The sequence below is a fragment of the Populus euphratica genome, unplaced genomic scaffold, assembly GCF_000495115.2.
Source record: "Populus euphratica unplaced genomic scaffold, PopEup_1.0 scaffold293.1, whole genome shotgun sequence".
Taxonomy (NCBI): domain Eukaryota; kingdom Viridiplantae; phylum Streptophyta; class Magnoliopsida; order Malpighiales; family Salicaceae; genus Populus; species Populus euphratica.
In genome coordinates this window covers 226,439-242,159 of record NW_011500074.1, presented here as the reverse complement: position 1 = coordinate 242,159, position 15,721 = coordinate 226,439, and the positions used below count along the sequence as shown (strand labels likewise).

General features: G+C 33.3%; 1 protein-coding gene across 2 annotated transcripts; it reads right to left on the bottom strand.

The window, feature by feature from the left end:
• Positions 1-4,967: 4,967 nt before the first annotated feature.
• On the bottom strand, positions 4,968-14,489 carry LOC105108571 (Guanylate-binding family protein). 2 transcript variants are annotated; one of them, XR_839081.1, is made up of 15 exons: positions 14,041-14,489; positions 13,555-13,716; positions 13,214-13,279; positions 12,890-13,033; positions 12,692-12,805; positions 12,391-12,492; positions 12,094-12,279; positions 10,518-10,607; positions 10,318-10,452; positions 8,968-9,090; positions 7,979-8,064; positions 7,286-7,898; positions 7,086-7,163; positions 5,689-6,928; positions 4,968-5,019 (listed from the first exon to the last, which is right to left on the bottom strand). XR_839081.1 is itself a non-coding variant. In XM_011002917.1 (14 exons), exons 1-14 carry the CDS (start codon positions 14,302-14,304, stop codon positions 5,891-5,893), a joined length of 3,201 nt encoding a protein of 1,066 aa, XP_011001219.1. In that variant the 5' UTR covers positions 14,305-14,489; the 3' UTR covers positions 5,484-5,890. The 2 variants fall into 2 exon arrangements, 1 of the variants encoding a protein (XP_011001219.1); XM_011002917.1 differs by lacking the exon at positions 4,968-5,019 and having other exon boundaries at positions 5,484-6,928.
• Between the last annotated feature and the right edge of the window lie 1,232 nt (positions 14,490-15,721).

The window sequence follows — 15,721 nt, the reverse complement described above, 5'->3', positions numbered from 1 at the left end:
TATTAATTACGCACTATCTAATTCGACAAATATTAGTTAAGGGGTATTAGATATCCATTCAAATGGTGTAAAATTAAAAAATTTCTCGATCCAGATATTATAATGATGCATCTTCTATTAAAAGGATTCATAGAGAAATATTTGTATTGGTATGCATACAAAAAACTTGATGCTTATGATGATATCATGATATAAAGGATTTTTTGGTCAACTTTTAGTTGTAACAACGTATATGAAGTTGTAGATGAAAATAGTACTTCTTATAGAAATATGGTAATGGATGCTATGGGAATGAGTCAAGGTCATGTCAATCAATGTCCAATCATAGATGAAAAACCTAATACAGACACGGCTACACTTTTTAATCTTTTGAAAGATTTTGACGAACCATTATAAGATGGTGGCACAAATCATAGTAAATTATTGATTGTTGCATAGGTGTTTAACATCAAGGTAGATCATGAGTTTAGTGAGGCTTGTTATGATAGAATTGTTGAATGGACGAGAAGAATTTTACTTGAAGGGAAAAAGCTAAAAAAGAATTTCTATACTACTAAGTCCATGATGAAACCATTCAATTTAAGATATCAAAAAATTAACATGTATCAAAACTTCTGCGTGCTGTACTACCTTAACAATACAGAGTTTACCGAGTGCAAAACATATAGACATTCTTGTTATAAACATATAACTAGAAAGGGAAGGACTCTTATCGCATACAGAAAATTTAGATACTTCACATTCATATCTAGACTGCAAAGGTTATTCATGTCACCAAAGACTCCTAAAAACATAACATGACACCAATCACATGATGCGATGAATAGAGTGATGATAAACACTTCTGATGATAAAACTTGAAAACACTTCAATAGTATGTATCATCAATTTTCAATGGAGATAATAAATGTGCTTCTTGGGTCATGGACATTCTTTTTATTGCAAGCTACAATTCTTGAACACGAGTCAAGCCCAATGAATCTTTTTATTGAAACACATATATGGAGTGATGACCGCTAAAAAAAGATGCAGCAGTTCGTTGATAGCTGAGCTTAACATTTTGTGGTATGTTAGTTTTCAATTATTTTTTTCTTAAGTTATTATTTTCTTTAATTTGATGAATTTATTTTTTCTTTCCAAAATATATATAACAATCATTTAAAGAATAGATTCAAGAACTGTCACACCCAGACATCGCGGTGACCCATAAAAAAAATAATCTCGATTGGAAAAAGAAATAAATATCTGACATCTTGTTCTTTGATGGAAAAAGGTCTAGTTCAAGAAATTGTCATTTAGTATTATAGTCACGAGGAACCCTAACTGGTTAATAGAAATTTTATGGTACAAGATTGGATACGCGAAAGAAAAGATATTATCACCCTTTAAAACATCCTACCTGAGGCAAGCTGCATTAATGGTTTTATCTTAAAATGCTAAAGGTTTGTTTGTGTTCCATTTTTATTAGTCATCCTATAATATTACTGACTCTAGCGTCAATGAATATTCACTTATAAATATTTCCAACTCTAGCTTTGGTAAATATTGTGTAACCTGAAAAGCACTATATTCCTAACTTCAACGCCAGTAAATAAATTTGCAAAAATTGAATTTTTTAAGAAAAGAAAACTATTTTTTTTATTTTTTAAAATTCATTATTTATTTTTCCAAGTTCAAACAAGTAAATTATAATTACAAGTGAATTATAATTCACAACTACTGTTGCATGAATTATAATGCAGGAGGGGAAATGAAGGCTTACCTGCTAGAGACAAACATGTGAGTTTCCTTCTAGCAAAGAAGAAGGTGCCCCGCTAGTCTACTAGTGGGGACTCTACTAATATAAAAGGATGAGGTGTTGTTATTGCTTTCCAGAGCTCATCGTACCTATGAAAAAAAAGGTTGCACTGCTGGAGGGGAAGAAACTACACTACAAGACTTTGGTATGGTGGCTGGTTGTGAGGGGGAAGCTGAATGATGAGAGGAGGAGGTAACACTATTTGTTGTTATTGCGCTGGGATATTGGTGTTGCTCTAAATGTTGGACTAAAGAGACAGGGTTTCTGTTGCAGTTGAGTTCAAAGGAAAACCTGTTGTTGTTTTGCATTTGCTTAGGGTTGGAACCATTGGGTCTTTAGGTGTTGTTTCTTCATTGCTTTTGGTAAACAGCTGAGGAAGAAAGAGAGCTGCTGATGGGGGGAGGCTGAGAGAAGGTTGGTTTGGAAGATGGTGGTAATGGCTTTGAGGAGATCATGTGACTGTGGGTTGCTGGTTTGATTACCAATAGGGGCTGTTGGGGGAGGTTGAGATGAATCGAGAATCGTTTCTAGTTTTTCTTTTCTTTCCCCTTCTTTTTCTCCCTCTTTAGGGTTTCTTGTAATGATCTCACCCCACCCCTTATATGAATCGAGATCTATATTTATAGTGCAAGAATCTCATCACTTGTGGAAAATAAAGTTTCAATAAAACTCATTATCTTCTTTGAATTTTAAATTTCATTAAAAAATAAAAGTGGATAACTATCATTATCTTAAAGATAAAGATAAATTGACAAAAGCACATTGTAGTAACTAAATTTCACTCAAGTTGACAAATTACACTTTTCATCGAAATAAATCTCTAGTATTTTAATTTTATATTTTAAACCCTAGAAAATTAAATTAAAAGTTAAGGGGCTAAAATTAGGTTACAACAGGGACAATCCTTCAAACCATCCGAATATTGGTCTGAATTTGTAAAGTAGGATTGTTTAGTGAACCCGATAGAAATCAGGTGTATGGACTCTCTAACACTACGACTAAGAACTTACAGATGACACGTAGTGCTTCGATCGTTGGATGCTTGCAATCAATTCCAAGTATTCAAACTCTAGAGTTCACAACAATGTTAGATCAATTGGTATAAGATCGAATGACCCATCTTAATGATAAACATAAACAACTCATTATTGATTGTTAAGAATTCCACCGATTAGTAATGGAGATGAGATCATAGATAAGTAGTTCATGTGCACCCCCTATTTGGCTTCATTGTCCTAGTAACGACCAACTTTCTCCTTCTTCAGCATCACCTTTATTTTAGATTTATTATATTTGAATATAAAAAATTTTAAACTTGTAATAAATATTTAATTTTTATAATAATTTATTTTATTCTAACTATTTTTCTACTTCTTTTCAATATATTTTTTTAAAAATATATTTTTAAAATATTACTGATGGGGTTATCGATGTCACAACTCTATTAGTATATTTCAATGAGTTTGAAAAGAATTACTGTAAATATCACTATTACTTAAGGGTTTACCAATGAAACTAGACCATCAATATATTTCAGAGAGTTAAAAAAGAATTACTGCAAATGTCATTGTTATTGTTAATGCACTTAAAAAATTATAGATAGTATTATATCGATGATATGTTATATTTACCAACAAAATAAAGCAGGTAAATTTTTTTGGCTCACTTTGTCTATCTGTAAATTGATCGGTACATTTATTACCAACAAACTCATTAATAGTTCATAAATTACCAACAAGAGTTTTTCTAATAAACTGTTTTCGTTCATGTGTCCATTGGTAACATATATATTGACAAATTGTCAGTGTAAATATCAACAGAAAGTTTCATCAGTTAAACTATTAAATCTGGTAGTTAATTTAGAAGGATCATATTAAAAGAAAAAAAAAGTTAGGTAACCTAAAAAAAAAACATTATGCAAATCCGTAATGTTTCCTTTTAGAGCATTGGGAAACACAAAGCCCTCTTAAGTTTTTTTTTTAATTTAATTATATGGATATATTAGAATGTTTTGAAAATATGCTCTCTAATCACCAACCTAAACAATTAATTATACTAAAAACTAAAAGACATGCATAAGATGTGAATGGTTTAATGTTCATATGAAAAGTAAACGTAGCACCTCATGTCAATTTTTCCCCCTTTTCAACTTAGCCCTTTTAGAGCCTAAATAGAAGACATTAGGCTTGCAATTATGGAAAAAAAAAAATCAATATTAAAAGATATGAGATTAGAATATAAAACACATAGAGAATTTATAGCTAAGCTTATATTAATAATAATTTTTATTTTGGTCAAAAATTTTATTTTTTTATTTTTTAGTTTCTCAATTAGAAAGAGGATAGATAAACATGTCTAAAACAGACAAGGAGATAAAAAGTAGTCAGTTGACACTAATTATAGCCATGAAAAATGTCAATCTTAACGTTGATGGATTCTATTTGCTAGCATTGGGTTTTTTATGAGGTTTTTTTCTTAAATTCTATCTTTTAATATGGAATTCATGTTGAATTGGTTTTTATTTTTTATAATATATTTAGAATGAAAAAAATATTATTGAACTCATTGGAATCCGCAAGTTAGGTATCAAGTTTGGTGAATTAACCTAAGTTGATCGAAATTGATCCAATACCTCGTCATCTCAATGTTAAAAATAAAAATGTGAGCTTCATTTTATTTTTAAATATCAAATCATCTCAATGTTAAAAATAAAAATGCGAGTTTCATTTTATTTTTAAATATCAATTTTTTTTTAATAATTATCCAGGTTGTCTTTAAGCCTATAATCTTTTTTTTTATGTTATATTCTTTTTAGAAATCTATAAAGTTAACTAGTTTAAATCAAGATAACTCTTATGTAATTTAACTAAAAATATAAACTTGACAAGAACTGAAATCTAAAGTTTCACTTGCTAGTTCAAATTTAATTATAATATTAAAGAGTTCTTCGTAACTTGGATATTTTTTTTTTTTACATTTAAAAAGACTTTAGTCTATTACTATAGCACAAAAATAACTAGTTAATTGCTAAAAAATAGTTTCAGTGATCGGATTCATGGAGTCAATTGGATGGTTCACGGGAGAGTCGATTGTGTACGATAACATGCCCAGTTCTCCATCTTCTTTGAACAACAACAGCATGATTTCACCACCCATTAGTCTTATTCTGAAATTTGGATGGAAGTTTGAATGCCTTGTCCACTTGTTAATTTCGTCGGTGCCTATAATTGGAAGAAACCAAAAGAAAATCACGGAGTAAAGTAGTGTTATGAAAGAAAGCGAGACATTCTGTGGAGTTGTAAGAACTACTAATATTTAAAAATAAACATTAAAGTAATAAATTATGAACAGATAGGCCATGATATTACGTGGCTTCCAAAGATCTTGGAATAACATACTGGACAGCAGCACAAGCGCTACAACTACTAATATTTAACAACCCTGAACAAAACCAACAGGAGCGATCATATTGGCCTACGAAAATACTTAAAAAAAATTTATATGGAGAGAATTTTGCAAGATCAGCATGGCTTTGAAATCATTTCCAGCCAAATTCTTTCCGAATTTCTTACTTTTTTTCACACAAAAAAGGAAATGAGAAGAAAAACGGTAGAATGGAAAGCATCACCAACAAGATGATAAAATCCCCATCAGAAAACATGTTTCTGCAATCTACACACACATGTAAAGTTAAGAACATCAAAACTAAACTAAAATCGTAATGAAGTTCACTCGATGATCTCATATCCTAGAGTTTGATGAGCAACAGGGGTTGCAGACATACAAGCTGTCAAGGAACCCCAACTATCACGAATAAATATTTCTTACAGTGGAATAGATTTAACTAAGAGAAAAGGGAAAGAAAAGAAAAAAAAAAAAAAAAAACTCACCCTCAAAGCAGCATGATGAACAAATCCTGTAGTTACACCAGAATGATTTTTCTACCTTGCTAGCTGGTACCTGATACTAGGAGAATCTACAGATATCCAACCCATTTAGAACTTAAAATAATCTTTATTCTCACACTGATCTACTCATTAACACTCCCAGTAGACTCACAGACCATCTCTACACATGTCTATGATGGAACCCTCATGACTTCTGGAGAACATATTTCTCATATAATGCAAGGATGTCTTTCTTGTTGTGACTTCGCAACTTGAGGATCTCAGCACCATGATCATGTTTTGTAAGTTCCTGCTTTAGTTCCTGGATAGTGAGCTTTCTATAATCTTCCTGGTCCGTTCGCTGACTTTGATTATCCTCATTGCCCTTGAACACTGAACCACCATCTTCTGGTTGTGTAAGCATTACAGGGCTGGTTGTACTCCTCAACCTCTTCTTTCCTCTTCTGTCATCTGTGCCCGTGTCTTGAACAGACCCTACACCCATTTCAACATCTTCTGTTCTAATTCGTTTTCCATGGGAGGCAGCCTTAAGCTTGCCATCCAATGCTGACTCATTCAGACGAACTGAAGTAAACTCCTGTTGGAGGGAATCAAGTTTAGCCCGTGCTGCTTCCAACTGAAGAGAAAAGTCTTCAGCTCTTTTATTTGCAACACTGTGGGCTTTCCGTTCAGCATCCAGAAGATCTTGAAGTGCTTTAACTGTACTAGCCCTCTCCACATTGTTTGATTTCAGAAGTGACTCTATTTCTTTCTCCCTTTCTTCAACTCTAGCTTCTAGCAATCCAACTTTCAAGACAGCATCCATCTCCGACACACGAACACTTTCAAGTTCACCAGCCAAATCATTTTTCTGTCTATCCAAGCTTTCAATATGCCTCTGAGCCCTCTCAATTTGGGCTAATCTTTCCATTGCCAATTTCTGAAACTCATTTTTTTCCTTTTGAGCAGATACTGCATCAGTCCTTGCTTTATCAGCTAATTCTGTAGCCCTCTTACATTCTTTTTCAGCATGATTACACCTTTCCTGGACTTCTGCAAACCTCTCAAACTCAGATCGGTACCTTACCTCCAGATGGATCTTCTCTTGTTCCAGAATCCTAGCTTCTTTCTCATAAGATTGGGCCTTAGCATTTGCAATCTCCAGTCTCTCAGCCAACTCTTTAATTTCAAGTTTCAGGGAGGATATTTCAGTATCATAACTCTTCATTTTTGACTCAGCAGCCTGCAGAAGGACTTCTTACAGTTAAATTGCCGTTCATGCATGTGTGCAAATTATTACCACCATATGGTTTTGGTTGATGTTTGATTTCACCCAAAGTGCATGCATACATGCATTTTTAGCGTGGGGGAGTTGCAATCAGGTGTTCCAAGAAACATACCTTTAGCTCCATGTTTAAGGTTGTCAAACACTGCTCCGCATGCTCTATTTTCCTATTCTTCTCCTTTATTTCATCTTCCTGCATATCCATTGATATAGAAATTATTAACTTTTCTTCTGGTATGTTCATTCATTGAAATAAAAGACATAACAATGAGCTTTGTATGTACAAGCACAAATGCCTATGTCAGAAACAATTACCTTCACCACCAAACGGCCAGAAAATTCTTCTCGCAGTGCATCTTCCCTCAGTTGTGTTTCTTTATTAATTCTTCCTTGCACATTCGCTGCCTTCTCTAAAGCAGCTTTTGTCTCTCTTACAGCAATGTCATACTTCCGTTTCCACTCTGCTGCCTCTTCTTCAGCTGACCTAGTTTGTTCATGTGCAGCAGCCAACCTTGCTTCAGCAGCACTGCTCCGAGACTTGAGAATTGCAATCTCTGAAGCTGCCTGCTCTTCATCAGCTTTCTGCTTTGATAACACCTGATCATGTTTTCTTTTCCAGTTGGATGTTTCTTGCTTGGCAGTATCCAATGTTTTCACCAAGTTAGAACACCTCTCATCCAATGAACTACGATTACTTTGTAAATCATTTATGCGCCTCATATAATCATCAGCAAGCTTCTTCTTTTCATTAATAGCTTCATCATATCGCTTCATATATTCAGACTTGTCTTTCTCACTAGCTTCTAGTTGCTTGTGAAGTAACGCGATTTTATCCTCCATTGAGCGACATCTCAGCACAAGAGAACTCTTCTCGGATCCAATTTTATCATTTAGCCGTTTTGCAAGGTCAAGTATTGGACCTTCCAAACTGGGGAACAAAATAGTTTTCCTTTTTCAATAAAAAAGTGCAACCTTATAAACAACCAAAAGGGAGAGAAATATACAGACCTTTGTTGTAGGAACATCGCTAATTTCTGCCATTTCCCTGGACCATGACATGATGTCTCATATTCAGATAAAAGACCATCAAGGACCTGCATGACATTCACAAACCAGTTCAATCACAATATAATGCAATAAACCACAACATGAATCTGGAACATCATTTTAAGTGCATTTCTAACAAAGTCCCTCAGGCAAGGGAAATGCAACTCACCTCATCTCTATGGCAATATTCTTTTTATCCATGCATAATGGGGCCCCAGTGTAACTAAATAACTTTTTGGCAATGACAAACACATTTACAGGTGCTAATGACAGCTCAAGCATGAATCTAACATAGCTCTTCTAGCTTGGCTTCTTTGGCAAGTTAATCATTGAATATCACAGTAATACTTCAAAGCATATGCTAAAATTCCTATTTTGTTTCCTCCAGCTACTCCACATTGACAATTATCTCAGCAACATCTTAATAAATCAGAAAGTATAATTCCATGAAACCAGTTCATTTAGAGACAAGGCCCATCTCAAATAAGTTTCCCAGGGAGTGCTGGCAGGAGGAATTGAGAGACTCATACTGCATCTACCTTGATGGCACAGGCTTGATCACAAGGACAAATAATCACATCTGTAGGCCCAAGATCTCAATATGACAAAGACTCATCTGGATAGCACCTTTATATGCACACTGATTTACAGCTATAAGAGTTCTGGAAATTTCAGAAAAGTTGAAAGAGGAAAGAACAAATGAAAAGGATTCATCTACTAACCCAGACCTTGTATTGACCCATTAAAAACTACAGAAAGCAATTTCATTCTCTAATTTTACCAATTATGTCCACCTTTCAAATAAAACCCTTGTTCAACTTGAGGCATCTAACAAACTCAGACATACCATTAGAACTTATAATGAGAGACGGAGCGAAGTAGAGTCCAAGTAACAAAACTTGGATGCCCCAGTAACTTATAATTGATAATACAAATGAAAAAATGCTTACTTTCACAACGTTATCAACATTGGCATCAGAAGCATGACAGGCTGCTCTCAGTCTCTTTTCCATGTTTTGTATAGTGTTTGAACATCTCAAGTCTGCCTCCATAAATGCATTCCTCTTGTAATCCTACATCAGAAGCCATATTTAATCCACACAAGCGTGCGCAAACATGGAACAAGTAATCCTATACAAAATCTACCTCCTTTTTTTATGGAAAAGAATCTGTCATCTGCTTTAACCAGAAGATAACTTGAATCACAACTTTAGTAATTTGGCAACCATATGATCTACACAATTTTAGCTATTTTTCCTGCCATCAATTAGATAAAACCTGCCAAAACCCTAGTAATTGTCCCAACCCTAGAGCATATGCAAAAGGGAAAAAAGTTCAATAGCTATTTTTCTCTTTGATAAATGTTTTAGCTTGTTCAGTATCTTTGTTGTGTACGACCATGAGGCAATGTTTACATGGTTTCTGTGTGTAACCTTAATAGTTTATAGCTAGAAAGTTCAAATTTTAGATTTTACTCACTCATCCTGGTGATTCAAAATTCTCTAAGCAAAGCTATCACACTTTATGACACCAATTTAGGCATTGTACAGGAAATACACATGCTTGCGAAATGGGCACATAAAGAGAAGCTTAATGTCTCATAGGAGTGCTAAAGCCAGTTCCTATAGCAGCATGGCCCTTTTTCTGTACATATCCAAATAGGTACCTGTGTGGCAAAAAACCACCAACCAACCACCCAGGCACATAAATATCAGCATCATAATGAAGATTATATCTGCCTAGTGGCCATATATAAGAATATAAACATCTACTATAAATGGATTTTAAATGAGGACAAGCTAATAATAAAACATCTACTATAAATGGATTTTAAATGACAAGCTAATAATTTGTAGCATATTTTTTGTAATGTTTAAGAATTTTAGATTACTAGAACAGAGAGAAAACAATTGAAAATCTAATTAAGAGTTATCATGTCACCAATAAATATTTCTAGTAATGCGGTTTTGCCTCATGATATGAATCATCTAACTGCATTATGTTTGACCAGTTAACTCTCAGAAACTAAAATAAAATAAAATTATAGAAGTGATTCAAGGCCTACACCTCATGCCCTTGAGTAATCCAACATATAGCCTAAGTTGATGTCATTTGAAGAAATTGGTTTCTTATGCATCCTTTCCATGTTTTGCATAACTTTCCAAAAATTTTCATCATCTACTCTCCACTTTCCAGTTACAAGCAGTTAAGCACCTTTAAAACAAAAGGCTGAATACAATAACCCATCATACAAGGCCAGATTAAATATTTCACTGTAGCATTCTTAATATATTCATTACCTCAAATGCTCTTCTGGAGAATTTCTGGAGAAGCTCTTCATATTTCTTCCTTGCTGAACCAATCCCCACAGCAGCAGCATTAAATGCAGCCAGTGATTTTTGAACAGCTGCTTCATGTGATTCTCTCAAAGCAACCTACAGTTGCCAGACTTAGAATATGATGGAAATCACCAAATAGGTAGGGGATGAGCATCACTTACTTCCTCAGTTGGCTTCGAACGGTCAAAACTTGACATATAAATTTCAGTGGCAGCATCATACGCTCGCCTACACTCAGCTTCTTCAACACTCTGAAACACAACATTACTAGAGATGAAGAAAAAAGAAAAAGGAAAATTATCACTGCACCTGCTTTTTGAAAAAAAAAATTAAAGTTTTTTGAGAGTAAAAGTTATTGTTTATCCCATTTTTCCATTTTATATTAGTTTGTTACAAACAATTTGAATCATGTATATTTACATGTGTTTGCGATTCTGCATGTGGATCCAGGATCTATCCACTAATACAATCTGGTTATATTTATGAGTTGGAATAAACCAAGATCTCTCTCCCCCCAATAGTTTGATTAAAAGTGCACTATCACAAATTCAAACCATATGTTGAATGTGTCTCTTATCATATTCCAATTGTGTTCAATAAAAAACCATTGACCTTTTCCTGTTCCAATTCACAACTTCTTGAAGATGACAACAAAGAAGCAAGATACTTAAGAATATATGAGGCCCAAGTATTCTTGAATATTTAAATTCTTAGACCTATTTACCTATATAGATATTGTTTCCATATCGGTAAACAATAATAATATAAGTAAATAATAAGAACCATGGAACTCCTACTCTTTAGAAAATTACATATGTTGGTGCTTTCGCACACAGCCAACACTTTAGCTGTCACTTCTGCCTCTGTTTTCTGGGACTTAAGATATTAAAAGGAAAGACTATAAACTGCAAGGAGCATGGAAGAAGAAATGGCAGTTTGGTTTCTTTGCAAATTCAGTTGGCTTTAGATAAATGCTTATATATTTCTCCAAATTCAACTAGAAATTACCAAATTCTACACACCAATTTAGTAATCGAATAATTTAAAAAAAAAAAAAAAAAGATTCCTTACAAAACACTTTCATATAAAACATTTGGTTTTTGTGCCAATGATATGTTATCTCTTGTCTGCTTTCAAGTCAGTCAGCAACACTTCGAGAGAGATTATAAGCTGGTCATGGGGATCAACTGTTTTCATCATTTAAATATTCATTTTTAGGACAGGATTTGATTTTATCTATGAACGGTAGCTTAAATCTCATTTATAATCTTGAGACAATGTTCAGTACATTGATGGCCTTAGATTTAGCATAATTCATGCTTTCAGAGAATAACTAATAATCCAAGATCATATAAAATGATAGAGTTAACAAAATAAAACACTTTTTTTTTCAAATAATATAGGTCCATGCATGAGTAGACAGATCCATCAAAATTGAGTTTCAGAAATGTAGAACAAGTAAAACAATATAATTTCATTTTCCTGGGGAAAAAAATTGTCCACCTTGTTACTGATACCCAAAAAAAGTAGCATATAGGTTAAAGAAATCTATTGAATATTTGAAGGTTACATGTGGACTTTTGCAGTACCCAATGCTGATTAGAACCAGTTTGTAGAGGAGTACACTGAATGATTGAAGAAAATGTTGGGAGGGATGACTAGGAATCCAAGCAGCCATCTGCTATATTAACTTTCATGATTTCAAAAAGATAAAAGAGTTCCAAGCAGGATGCATACCTGCCATGAGGAAGATATTGTTGGTACTGCACCATTATTGAGAGCCTCTAGATAAGATTCTGTAATACCAACAAGGACTGGGCCTGTCATTACAGTGGCGCCAATTTGCTTGGGCCTTGTTCTCTCAAAAACAAATTTTGTCAATGCATCCAGCCCAGCTCTAAATTCAGGCCTTAGTTTATCCAACTGCATATAAAACAAAGGGCTTAAGTTCACACAGTCCATCAGTAAGAAAACATAAGAATGCATGTGCTCGTGTACGAGGGAAGAAGCATGTATACCACGTAAGGTACTAACCGAAATTTGATCCATACGCTGGAGATCATTTTCATTGTTCAAAGGCCGCACAAGAGGGAAGCATTCTCTGTCTGGAAACAGAGCTCGAATTGAGTCCCGAATCTATGACCATTACCAATGCATAATTAGCTCCTCTTAACATAAAAGGAAAAAAAAAATCCAGCACAATTCAGGTAAGACAAGCTAAGAAAAAGGATATCTCCAAAAATCCTGTCCAAATATCTGAAAAAATAGAGACTCCTTTGCAAAAGAGTCTGTGTAACTAAGTAAAACATGCAGTTAGAAAAAAACTAACTTTTACCTCATTTTTAGCAGCTATATCTTTTCCATTTCCCTGAACTGGCCTTAGAGCAAGCTCTAGATAGTCACGGGGTGTTATTCTCCTATTATCCTCAACTAAATCCAGATAAAAATCCTGCAAGGTAATCAGGAAAACCATTTTGAGGGTTTTTGTAAAATTAAAAAGTTAATGTTCCAAAACAAAACAGGAAAATAATACCCTTAGAAGCCAAACAAAAATTGGGGAGAACTGCCCGAGTTCAGAAGCTGAACTTCTTCCACCAGAAGCTCTAACACGAATATGTTTTGTCATTTGAGTGACAAGGGAGAGTCGATCAAGTGCTGCTTCATCTATACCACCCATCTAAATAGAAGAGCATAAATAGGAAAATGAATAAAAATACAGTGAAAAGAGGGAGAGAGGAGACAATATGAACAGTGAAGATTAATCATGAATGTCAGAATGCATTATAACAGGATGAAAAATATTTTTCAAGAAACGTTAATTAAAAAAAACCAAGGTCTCAGAATAAGTTTCCCTTACCTGATTGTAAATGAACATACTAGATAGAAGGACAGCTAAGGAGAATATCTGAGTGCTGTACGTTCCCTGTCAAAGAAGAAATTTACTTATGATAGATTAAGTTAACATGGTGGCAAAACACAAGAATATGAATAATTGAACAATTACTGAATGATCCAAAAGAGCAGCTGTGTGGGAATATAAAAAGGATATGGTGTAATTATAAATAAGAAGAAATCACAGAAAACAAATTCTTCAATTAATAAAATTCATTACTAGCCATTTCATCAATTCTTGAAGTGCTAAAACATAAAACCAGCACAACAATCATCAGTTCATCCTGATAAAGTAAATGCGCTTACTGTTTGATCATATGCATCTATTCCTTCACTGTCTAACAGTAAGAGATTGTACTGAGTTCCATCAAGGGCAGTTCTCTTTAACGGTGCACTCCACAACCAAAGTCCTTTTGTACATGGCCGATGAGTGGATGCTACTTGAAATCCACTACTCCTGCCAATAAGCTACAATACAGAAGTCCACCTCTTAGTTAATAACTGACACATGAGGTCAGTTGCAGAAATGGAATGGCATAACAAATAACTCTATAATAAGCTTCAACAAACAAAATTCCAGTAGACATTCATTGATAAATCTACTAGTCTGCATCTTAGGTAAAGGAATTGTGCATAACATCTAATGCAAATACTGCATTTTGTAATTTTGAACTTTTCCACAACCCAAACCCTAACTACATTCCAATTAAATCCCTAAACATATTACAATCCTAAAAGTCCCAATCTTCAACCAACCAAACAGCATAAACCAACCAGAATCAATTCCCTTACCTGATTCAAAATAAAGCTTTTTCCCTGTCGAGCGCGACCACAGACTGAAACGACACCGATTGGTTCCTTAACAAGCTGGAGAGTAGCCACTGCTTCTGGATCCATTCGAAACTTCCCTTTCTCATCGCAGTAAACAAGTCGGATCGGCCTAGCTGGTCCGGTGACAGGAGGAGCCGACGGAGACGGCGACATGGAGGAAGACGCCGACTGAGAGGAGGATGACTGGGGAGAGGAGTCCGCGCTTCCTCTAAACATTCTGAACATCTTGTACGTTTCGGCGGTGAGCCTGTGATGTGTGTTTTGCTTTTGATTTTCTTGCTTTCTTTTCGGTTCTCACTTGTCTGGCAGCGATTTGGGTTCAAAATTGGGGAGGGAAAGGGTAAGGAAGAAGCGGTGAGAACGAATAAAGGAGGGGGTGAGGGAAAACACCTCCACGCTTCTCTTGAGAGTCAGAACGACAGCGTGGAAATAAAGCTAACATCTCGGTCTGGCAGCGTGGAAATAAAGCTAACATCTCGGTCTCGCTACTTATTTATTTATTTATTTATTTATTGTTATTTTTTTATGAGATTTATTTATTGGATTGGATCTCAAGGAACATGTCAATTTACAAATGTTTTTTTTATCAAAAAAAACATTTACACTCATTAAAATAAGTATATTATAAAAAAATAAAATTTCTGACCAAAAAATTTCAAAAATTATTAAAAAATAAAATTTGCTCTAATCTTTCAAAGACTTTTAAGAACAGAAAATATAATATTTTGCACTCATGAAAATAAATATATTATAAAAAATAAAAAAGATATAAAATTTCTTACCAAACAATTTCAAGAATTATTTAAAAATATAATTTCTTTTAATCTTTCAAATACTTTTAGGAATTGAAAACATTATATACTCTAGTTACTCTATAAAAAAGGTTTTGATGACAAAAAATGACATATTTAAATCAATTAAAAATTACTTAAGTATTGTAAAATAAAAATCAGTGAACTCCTCAATGGAGATCTTATAAGACCAAGTTTTTATAATCTTGTATTGCCTTTAATGTCCCAAATAAAAGCAGAAATTGATAAAAGAACAAGAAGATTAGTCATAAACTAAATAGATCCCAAATAAAAGCAGAAATTGATAAAAGATCAAGAAGATTGACGTGGATGTTATTTATGGGTTGATTTATAAAATATATAAATTGTTATTATAATATTAGTTGAAAGTTAAATTTATAAATTGTTATTATAATATTTAAGTCAGAGACATTCTATTTTTATAAAATATATAAATTGTTATTATAATGTTAGTTGAAAGTTAAATTTATAAATTTTTATTATAATATTTAAGTCAGACTTGACATTCTATCAGGTTCAGATAAATTAAATTTATCAGTTATACTAAATATAAATATAAAAGTTTTGAGTCTAACTGAAATGCTAGATCTAAAAACTTAATTAATAATAATAATAATTTTTAATTTTACCCTTCAAATCAAATTTATGTTTTTTATCAGTAATAATATTTTTAAAAAATTTATTAATAATAATAATAATAAATATGTCTAACTCAAGTTCATATAGTTTTTAATTTTACCTCTCAAATTAAATCTATAATTTTTCTTTAATAGTAATAATTATTTTTTTAAATTTAATAATAATAACAATAAAAAAAAAAGACTCACGTT

What these genes read in the sequence shown, in the direction of transcription:
- LOC105108571 (XM_011002917.1), bottom strand. Translation starts at nt 14,304, where the DNA reads ATGTTCAGAATGTTTAGAGGAAGCGCGGACTCCTCTCCCCAGTCATCC. An exon ending in AGCGTATGGATCAAATTTCG is followed by an intron (nt 12,280 to 12,390) that starts GTTAGTACCTTA and finishes TTTTATATGCAG; the next exon opens with TTGGATAAACTAAGGCCTGA. An exon ending in GTTCGAAGCCAACTGAGGAA is followed by an intron (nt 10,453 to 10,517) that starts GTAAGTGATGCT and finishes TGGCAACTGTAG; the next exon opens with GTTGCTTTGAGAGAATCACA.